At 36.0% G+C, this 10502-nt stretch overlaps 1 protein-coding gene across 1 annotated transcript; it reads right to left on the bottom strand.

The window, feature by feature from the left end:
• Window positions 1-8678: 8678 nt before the first annotated feature.
• On the bottom strand, window positions 8679-9122 carry LOC122023167 (mannose-specific lectin-like). Its single transcript, XM_042581254.1, has one exon. It carries the CDS (start codon window positions 9120-9122, stop codon window positions 8679-8681), a length of 444 nt encoding a protein of 147 aa, XP_042437188.1.
• Window positions 9123-10502: the final 1380 nt, after the last annotated feature.

Raw genomic sequence — 10502 nt, 5'->3', positions numbered from 1 at the left:
TGTATTAATGCATATTTTTCAATTATCGCACATGAAGCCAAAACCTGTGGAAAATCATACTTGCCATCCATCTTTTGTGGGGTTTCCTTTGCTGTAAGTATTTGACTACCGTAAATCATCTAATTTATTATTTCTGGACTTTAGTCTTTAAAATGGATCTTGTTTACATAGAATATGTTTGAGATGATGAAAGAAGAAGTCTTGCAACAAACTTGTTAAACTGATGAATATGGAGCCATTAAATATATCTTCTGTTTGCTTGATAACAAAGATGATCATTGGCATCTAATGGTCATCGACATGGAAGAATGTCTATTCATTCATTATAACTCTCTCGGGTATACAGACAATTACACTGTTGTATTTGAAACAACTGTAAGTATTAAGTTATATATATTTAACACATTAAGCTTTCGATATGTATTGATTAATAATGTCATTTACGTGTAGGTGGAGATTTTTTAAAGGTATGGACAACTTATACTTTGAAATGTGGCATCAAGGACTACAACCTATTTCATCTAGAGAGTTTAAAACGATTCAAATAGATGGCCCAACACAAAGCAATTCGTAAGTAATTGTCTACCACCTATAAATTTCTTGAATTTAAATGATTCTTACCTACTTAAAAAATTTATCTTGCAGATTAGATTATGCCTTTTTTGTAATGCGCTATGTGAAGAGTTTGATGTTTAAGAGATCAACCACATTTAAGCAAACTCAAATTAAATCTTATAGATTTAGAGCTGGACATAAAATTATGACAGACAAAAACTGGATCGAGCAAGTGTGATTCTTGTCTATATGCATAATTCAATATATATATGTAAAAAAATTACTGTTACATTAAAAATTTTGATGTTGTTATGTCCAAAAATTGGTTTATATCTAATTGTGATATCATATTTTCCATACGAGGCCCAAGGTGGCCATGATATTTTCCCTATCATGCCTAATGATGGGCCTGATATTTTCCCATATCAGGCTCACCGTTGGAACTAAATATTATCGTAAGATTAGATCGCCTCCAAAGAGATAAAAATCAATAATAGATGTCACCGTTGGAGTCCTTGATGCATGAGAAAGCCACAGGAATTGATTTGGGGTGTAATATGACCTCTCTAGGTCTATAAGTGGGTTTTGACCAAAACTCATTGATGGAACTGTTGGGATTGCAAGGTTCCAAACAAGTCCCATATTGGAAACACATGAGAAAGATCATGAGTTTATAAGAGAAAAGATATCTCCATTGGCAAGAGGCCTTTTGGGTAGAGCCCAAGAGCAAAACCATGAGGGCTTAGGCCCAAAGTGGACAATATCATGCTATTGTGGAGATATCTAAATTCTTTTTCGACCCCGCTCTGATACCAATTGTTGGATCGAGACCGCGCTAGAGGGGGGGGTGAATAGCGCTCGTGGCTATTTCGTTCGATTCGTAAAACTATCGGAGTAAAATACGCAGCGGAAAATGTAAATAAACACAAACACAGAGACACGGTCGTTTACTTCGTTCGGAGCCTAATGCGACTCCTACTCGAAGGCCCGCGATCCTTGATCGCTTCCGGTGGGCAACAACTATAAGCTCGATAAAAGATTACAAGTTGAAGTACAATGAACGACAGTAAATAATTATACCAACGACAAAGAAATGAAGATTCGGAGCTCCTGGTCGTCGGGCACAAGTAGCAGCACTTCGGAACGTCGTTTGGAGCAGCACGTAGCACTTGAATCACTTAAGACTTGATGTACTGAAGTGCTGGTCGAAACCCCCTTATAAAGGGTGTTCAAGGCGCCTTGAAGGCTGTTCAAGGCGCCTCCATGCAGCCGATTCTTCCGCACGGATCAAACTTGATCTGGTCGAACTTCATCTGCTTAAGGCGCCTCAAACCCTGCTCAAGGCGCCTTCCAAGGCGCCTTAAACCCCCTTCAAGGCGCCTCCATTGAAGCTTCGCAGCCAGGTCAACTTTTGCACCCGAGGCGCCTCGGACACTGTTCATCCGAGGTTAACCTTTGCACTTTGGTCCCTGCAAGATACATTAATCCAAAATATACCCTGCAACACAAAGTTAGCACATAACGCATAATAGAAGTGATATTGATAGTCTCCGGACTATCCGAGCCTAACTTCGGGTTTCCTACCGGAAACCCTAGGTCGACCCGACGCCTACTGTTCCGGAAACCCTAGGTCGACCCGACGCCTACTGTTCCCTCTACGGGGAACGCGTCCTCACCTACTCCCCTCAGGAGAGATTACCTGATGCCAGTCCGGTCCTCCAGACCGACTGGACTTTCCGCCTAGGGTTACCACCCCCTAGGACCTAGGGTTACCGCCCCCTAGGGTTTTTCTCCACCTAGGGTTACCACCCCCTAGGACCTAAGGTTGCCGCCCCTTAGGGTTTTCCTCCACCTAGGGTTACCGCCCCTTAGGACCTAAGGTTGCCGCCCCTTAGGGTTTTCCTCCACCTAGGGTTACCGCCCCCTAGGACCTAAGGTTGCCCCCCCCCCCCCCCTTAGGATTTTCCTTCACCTAGGGTTACCACCCCCTAGGACCTAAGGTTGCCTCCCCTTAGGATTTTCCTTCACCTAGGGTTACCGCCCCCTAGGACCTAAGGTTACCCCCCCCTTAGGATTTTCCCTTGCCTAACCGCAGTTAGGACTTTTCTGAAACCTTATTTAACCACGTTAGATAACAAGGAATCTTAACTTTGAATCCCTTTTCCATTATCAAAACTGAGGTTCGATCATCGGATGCTTACTGCACCAACAGGAACTAGGGTAGTCAAATTTCACCAAACTCTCAATGAATGAGAGGGGTTGAGTGAGGAGAAAGTAGATATGGTGTCACACCTAGGTTATAACCACTGTCAATGAAGTTATTGTGTCGTACCATTTGGCACGGAACAGTGCACTTGCTGGAATTCAATGAACACTACACACTTTCAAGTTTTAACTTACAAGCACAACAAGATTCTTCATATTTATGTTATAACTAAGAGTTAAAACTCAATTTACAATCCTATTTGTTATTCACGAAATAATTTAACTATATAATTCTCACATCAGGAATCACCATGGGCCTGATATTTTCCGTATCAGGCCTAGAGTGGGCCTGATATTTTCCCATATTAGGCTCACCGTTGGGACTAAAAATTATCGTAAAATTAAATCACCTCCAGAGAGAGCAAAATCAACGATAGACAACATCGTTGGAGTCCTTGATGCATGAGAAAGCCACAACGATTTGGGTGCAATCTAACCTCTCTAGGTCCATCAGTGAGTTTTGACCAAAATCCACTGATGGACCTAGGGTAGTCAGATTTCACCAAACTCTCAATGAATGGGAAGGGTTGAGTGAGGAGAAGGTAGATATGGTATCAAACCTAGGTTATAACCATTGTCAATGAAGTTATATTGTGTCGTGCCATTTGGCACGGAACAGTGCACTTGCTGGAATTCAATGAACATTGCACAATTTCGAGTTTTAACTTACAAGCACAACAAGATTCTTCATTTTTATGTCGTAACTTAGAGTTGAAACTCAATTTACAACCCTATTTATTATTCACAAAATAATTTAACTATACAATTCTCACATCAGGAATCACCGTGGGCCTGATATTTTCCCAAATTAGGCCCACCGTTGGGCCTGATATGAAAATATATCAGGCCTAAGGTGGGTTAGATATTTTCCGTATCAAGCCCAGAGTGGGCTTGATATAGCACCATATCAGGTCGAACAAATGGATGTACAACAATGGATGTTATACATACAAACATGATCAAAGTAACAATAATATACAAAAATGTATATTTACATTACAACACTGGATGTACAAAGATGATCAAAGTAACACCACTTTTGAAAAATTTAGCTTTACATTCCGTACCCAACAATTTTTCTTACAACACTGGATAATTTATCTGATTTTATGCAGAATCTGTCCTTCAAGATTGATGCTAGTACATCAATTCTAAATTTTTTCATATATGCTTGTTTAAAGTTCATCTCTAAATCATATAACAGACATTGAATGTATTGGGTCATAAAGAAGCCACAATCAACGCTGTAAATAACATCAGCAATTTAGTCTTTCATATTTATTATACAATTATCATATTCATACCGTTTCTCATTTACTTACCTGGCTTCTTGCTGTGGACATTCTATTGTGAGATAGACTCATTTGTCTAATGGATGATGACTTTCTAAATAAGGATGAATAGCAGCAAGTTGCTCATGAGTATATTGTTTTATCTCCAACACCTATAAGAATGAACAAACAATTTATCAAATAAACATCAAATATAATTTTAAATTTATAATACAATACTAACATACACATGAATATTGGTTGCTCACCTCTAATTTAAACTCATATTTCGATTTAGAACTACTTGCAAGAGAATTATAATGATTGATAGTTATTGCTTTGGTGTCCACCACCAACAAGTGAAAGTGTGCACTACTAGTGGACAAAGGTATAAAATTATACCTAACCCCTTCATCTTTAATATCTGTGTTTATCACTTGTTGCATGCCAAACTTCATTGCGAATTTTTTTCACCGACTACAAATATGTAAAGGCAGATTTACTTAACAAACTAATAAAATCTCGTAAGATATTATATATCAGCAAATACTTTAAATTCCTTATAGTGAAGAAGATGGAACAATATATAGACTTGTTATATGACCTACCAGATGAGGATGTCCCCCTAAATAAAATTTTACAATTGGTGTCTATTAACTCCCCTTTTGTAAACACCTCTCCATTCACACCAGATAAGAAGGAAGCCATATTTAAACCAAAGGATGGTTCCTCCCAAACAAAATTAGTTGTACGCCTGCAAAGTAAATCAATTGCTCTAATAAATTAAGGAATGAATCGATTAATTTTCAAAACTTTTCACTGATTTAAATAGAGTATGTATTTCAGAATTCACACTACCATACTTTAGGTTTTCCAATTGTTTTAACAGGTAGGCCACATCTTTGTCTTGTTTTTTCTTCTTCGAAGTCTTAAATTGCTTCTTCACATTCTATGACCAGAGACATTAAACACATTGAATTAATAATTTAAATCTAACATCTAAAACTAATTAATATGTAGATACACACTTATGGCAATGACTTATTTTCTCATTTTGTTGAGTTGTGCAATCCTAAGTGCATCCTTTTCCGCCTCTTCTTCAGAATTGCCTTCCGACATTGAGATAATCTCTGTTTCTTCTTCCATATCAACCCCATCAAATTTTCCTTTGCCCTTGTCAATAACATCTTTAGCTTCACTTTCTTTTACAACTTTTTCAGTCTCTTCTGCTGCTATGATGTTCTCGATAGGCTTGTATATTTGTATTTTGCTCCGCTTCCTCTTAGATAAAACTTTTCACCACAATGGACTATCGCTTGGAGTATCCCTATAATCATACCGACTACGGTCACGTACTCTCCTACTCCTTGTTCCAAAAGCAATTGGGTCTTGTGGATCGACTACACGCTCGCTTGCTTAACCTTGCATGCCTTTATTTTCTATTATTTTGATTAATTCTTTCACCCTTTCATTCAGATGCATGTTCTCCAATGTTATCTCCTTGATTTTGTTTACTTGAATGATGCATTTACAACATTCCTCATTACCTTGCCATCCAACTTCATCTAATTGTGGTGTTTCCAATAGACGTGGAATATCAACAGCCAAATCAAGGTTCTCAACCAATGTTTTTTCAAATTGGGTAGGGATTAATTCAATAATAACTTATACAATTATAAAAACACATGTAATAAACTGTATATTTACTTTATATAGGTGACAGTCTTCAATATTTACCTTTTCAGGTGATACTCGGTCTAACAAGGTCCTCACCTTACTAATATGTGAAGGAATATTCCTTCACTTGTTAATTCGTGATCCTTCAATATTGTATGATTTTTGGATTGGAGCATGCTTAAAAAATCATGTCTAATTTATCATAATAAGTGTTATATAATCATAAATTTCCATAAAATATTATCAAATTTAACATAGAAAATATAATCACAGCCAAAAGACCAGCAAATCCATTTAGGTAAGGTAGTGTGAAGGCCTTGGGGTCATATGTCTGAGTTGATGAAAATAAATCCCCAATCGTAGCTAATTGTGGAGCCATAAATTGATGGATGGCTTCAAGCTAATTGAATCTACCAAGATTCTCAAAATCATCTACTATATCTATAAGACCTAAAGGAAGTTTATATGTACTAGAAGAAAATAAGACACAAATAAATATATATAAAATATAGAATTTGCAAAATAATAAAACATCAGCATGTGCTTCAACTCTATTGGAATAAAATTTCAATAACTCCTCAATTCTTGATTTAGTAATGGGTTTGCTATTTGAGAAGTGACCAAGAAAAAGGTCACCCGAGGCTTGATTTGAATTAATAGGAACCGAAGCACCTCGGTTTGCAAAATCAAGCAATAAAGATATGTCTCTTCGTGTAAATGCAACAGATACACTTGAAAATCACAAATTAATAGTTATATTGTACGATATTTTTTTGCATACCAAAATAAAAAAAATAAAACATTAAATTTATAAAACTATTTGGTGCTTAAGATTAAAAAATGGGAGTCGTACCTGAGAATCTAAAGGTTTGAGATGTTATATCTCAATTTTGAAATATATTGACCAGTATACCATGGATATGATGGATTTTTTATATGTCCAAGAAAACACAAAAAGGGACTATTTGATCATTGCTATGTGTCGATCATATAAAATAACATCTCCCTAATGTCTTTATTTAATTATGGATGGTCGAAAAAAACTATTAAAGTGACCTAACACACTATTTCAATATAGTTTCGGGCCAAAATCAACTACATCCTACAATTTTTACAAATTTAATTTATTAACAGCAAAAACAAAACTGTAGAATATTTTCCAAATCGATATGCACATTGTTCTGGAGGGTCTGATATGGTAAAATATCAGGCCCACATTGGGCTTGATATGAGAACATATCAGACCCACGTTGGGCTTGATATGAGATCATATCAGACCCACGTTGGGCTTGATATTTTACCATATCAGGCCAACGTGATGATCTCATATCAAGTGCTTTCTGGATATATCAACGTGAGTTTGATATGATAATATATCAAGCCCACGTTGGGCCTGATATTTTACCATATCATGCCCAATGTCATGATTCCATATCAGGCGCTTTCTGAATATATCCTATGGTTTCTGGATATATCCTATGAGTTTCTAAGATGAACAAGTTCATGATACTTACTTTTGCTGCCGCAGCTTCTTGTTTCATTATGAAAGGAGAGTTTTTACGGCAAACAAAAGCCTAAATACTTGAATGAACATACCTCTGTGTGGATTTCATCGGAAACCCTTAACGTCCGTCGCCTTAGTTGTATTGATTTTGTCGGAAAGCCTTGTCATTGCCTTAGAGGGACATATTGTGTGGATTATTTCGAAAAAACCCTGTACGTCGGGACACACGAAGCCAAGGTTTCAGTGGGGGACGATAACAATGGATTTCCATGAGGTAAGAAAGAGGGGAATGAGTCTCGCATGCATCCGAACCATTTTATTAATTTTAAATTTAAACTTAAACTAACATGGCTTGGATGCATTGGAAAACGACGTGGGAGGGAAGGGGAGGATTTAGGAGGTTGACCGGAAGGGTAGAAAAGGAATATCACTATTTCTTTGTGCTCTTTTTTATAATTTAAAAATTAAGGTGCTTATTTTAGTAATATAGAAGCATATCCGCTTCTTTTGGGAAAACAAGCTGTTACAATAATGAACACCAAAGTGGATCGATATTAAAAGGTTGAAAACAAATATAAGAAAATTTTAAATTTATTATTCATTTTTAATTATAAATAGCTGGACGGCGACATAAAATTTTGAATTTCTGCTCGTACGAAGTGCGACATCGAATGAACTTAATTATAATTTATAAACCACACCATCGTCCACAACTTTTCTTATCCTAGTAGATTTATCTATAAGATTTTTTTCCGAAGATGATTGAAAGGTTTAATTGTTTGTTAAATTGTATTTTAGATCATGATCATCCGTAAGATTAATTAGAGTTAAGTTAAAGTTGATTTATATAAAATAATTTATGATATAGTCAAAATATTTTTATTAATTAAATTTATATGAGAGACAATAAATATTTAAAGAAAACAAATGAAAAACTATTATCTCTATATATAACAATAAATAATTATTATTTATTATATTTGAATAAATATCCACTATTTTAACTGATGATTCTATATTTCAGTTAGAGAAGGTCTCTAAAAGTTAAAAAAATCTTCTCCTCGAAAATCTTAAACATTAGCCAATAATATTATTGTAAGGTTAATTAGATTCCGGTCACCTGGTATTAATTTTATTTTATTTTTTTTCAATTTATATATAATATATGCATGCTATTAGATTTCTTTAATTAATTAATAGTTTTTTCTTTTTAATTTCAACGTTATTAAAGCAGAGCATGCCAGTAGATAATTAAGGCGATGGACTCACACCGACTTAACCGTACATACGATACGTACAACATAAAAACGAGGCTACGATACCATGCATGTAGCTAATTATTTATGCCTATATATAGCTAATTATTTAATAGCGATCCATGCATGGTTCGTGGTGAAGCCCGTTTACTAATTCTTAGTCACCATGGCGATCTTCCTGTTCGTGTAATTGTCGGTGTTGTTGGGTTGGGTCCATTTAGGTTCGTAGATGATGATGTGGCCGTCGGGATACAGGAAGAGGATGTACTTGTCGTTGTCCTCCTTGCCGGCGGTGTTGCTCGAATAAACAACCTCGTTCTTCCCGTTGAAGATGACGAGGTCGCCGTTGGCCTGCAAGCGGACGAAGCAGTTATGGCCTTTGTCGGTGGTGTTGGAGGACCACAGGATCCTGTTGGTGTCATTGTCGGACAGCACCAGGTTGCAGTTGGACTGCATTTCAAACTTATAGTTCTCGTTGGTGAGGGATTCAACGGTGAGCAAATCCTTGTAGGTATAGAGAACGTTGTTGGCCATGGAGGAAGGCAGGAGGAGGCCGAGGAGGACAGTAACAGAGAGCATGACGAGGGCAGCCATGGTTAATTAATATATCACTCACTTCGCTCAAGTGATTGCGTGTTCAGAGTATCGAGCAACTCCCCCCATCTATTTATAGATGAGGATCGGATCGTGGAGGTAAATTTACGGTACTTAAAACTCAGAAATAGTACACTGTTAATTAACGGGGGAGAAAAATAGTATCAAGAATCATTGCAGACAAATTCATAGTATATATATATATATATATATATATATATATATATATATATATATATATATATATATATGGTATTGATTATATTCAATCATGCATAATTTTGGTACTAATTAAAATGGATCTATATCACTTGTTAATTAAATAAATTGATTTGTAGAGCAGTAGGACAAATCTAGCCAATAAATGCCCCTCCAGCTAGTTTACGTTCTATTGGAAATGAGACTCATATATGTCCAACCATTCATATCGATGACATATACAAAAAAGTTGGTAACAAAAGACCAAAAACAAATATTGACAATTGATGATTGTGATTTATATAGTAGTATATAAATTGGAATGAGCGCATGTTTTTTTAAATGTCAGTATAGTAAATGCTTATGAGAACAGATCATCGAGTGTTAATATTGGATGAAGATCAATCGTACACACTAAAGATTAATATCAAATAAATGGATGCATAAAAAAAAAGGAGGATCTTCATGGCAAAACCAAGTAAAGAGAATATCTCTAACTTGTACCATTTAACAAGTATGGATGGTCATGGTGGCTTCGCTTCTTTGACTTTGATTGACAACCAAAACTTAAAGCAAAATAAGCACATGCGAACTCTTTCTATTTTACTTGATATTCACTTCTTTGAGATAACTAACATAAGGATCCACTCTTCACACATATTATCCCTTATGAACACCTCCTTTTTGGAAACTTTCCTTAAGCAGAGAAGTCTCGTATAATCTCAAGCACGAGAATACAACAAGAAAAGAAAAAGCAAATATAAAGAAAATCGAAAATGACTTTACAATAATGAAATCTTGCTTAGCTTTCGATCTTGTTGCTTGGAGATGTCTTTTGATCAGTTAGAAATACAACAATATTTTACTTTAAACTTTTCAAGAACCGACGGTTCATTCTCTTCACAAAACCTCCTTTTCTAGGATTCGTCTTAGGCTGGAAAATACCTCCCAATAGATTGGCCTTATCTCAATCGATTGTCATATCGGATCAACCATTCAAAACTTACAGAACGACTCTTTTTAGTTCGTTTAATTGATTGATAAGTCATATCAATTGATTAGTAGATTCTAATCGATTGAGCCAATCGATTCAAAAACTTTTTGTTCTTCGCGACAATAGTTCAATCGATTAGTCTAATCTATTGATCCCAGTTGAATCGATTACCCCAATCGATTTCAACA

This window comes from Zingiber officinale, chromosome 9B (assembly GCF_018446385.1).
Source record: "Zingiber officinale cultivar Zhangliang chromosome 9B, Zo_v1.1, whole genome shotgun sequence".
In the NCBI taxonomy this organism is placed as follows: Eukaryota; Viridiplantae; Streptophyta; class Magnoliopsida; order Zingiberales; family Zingiberaceae; genus Zingiber; species Zingiber officinale.
Note: the sequence above shows the minus strand (reverse complement) of the source record. Positions and strands in the feature narration are given on the sequence as shown.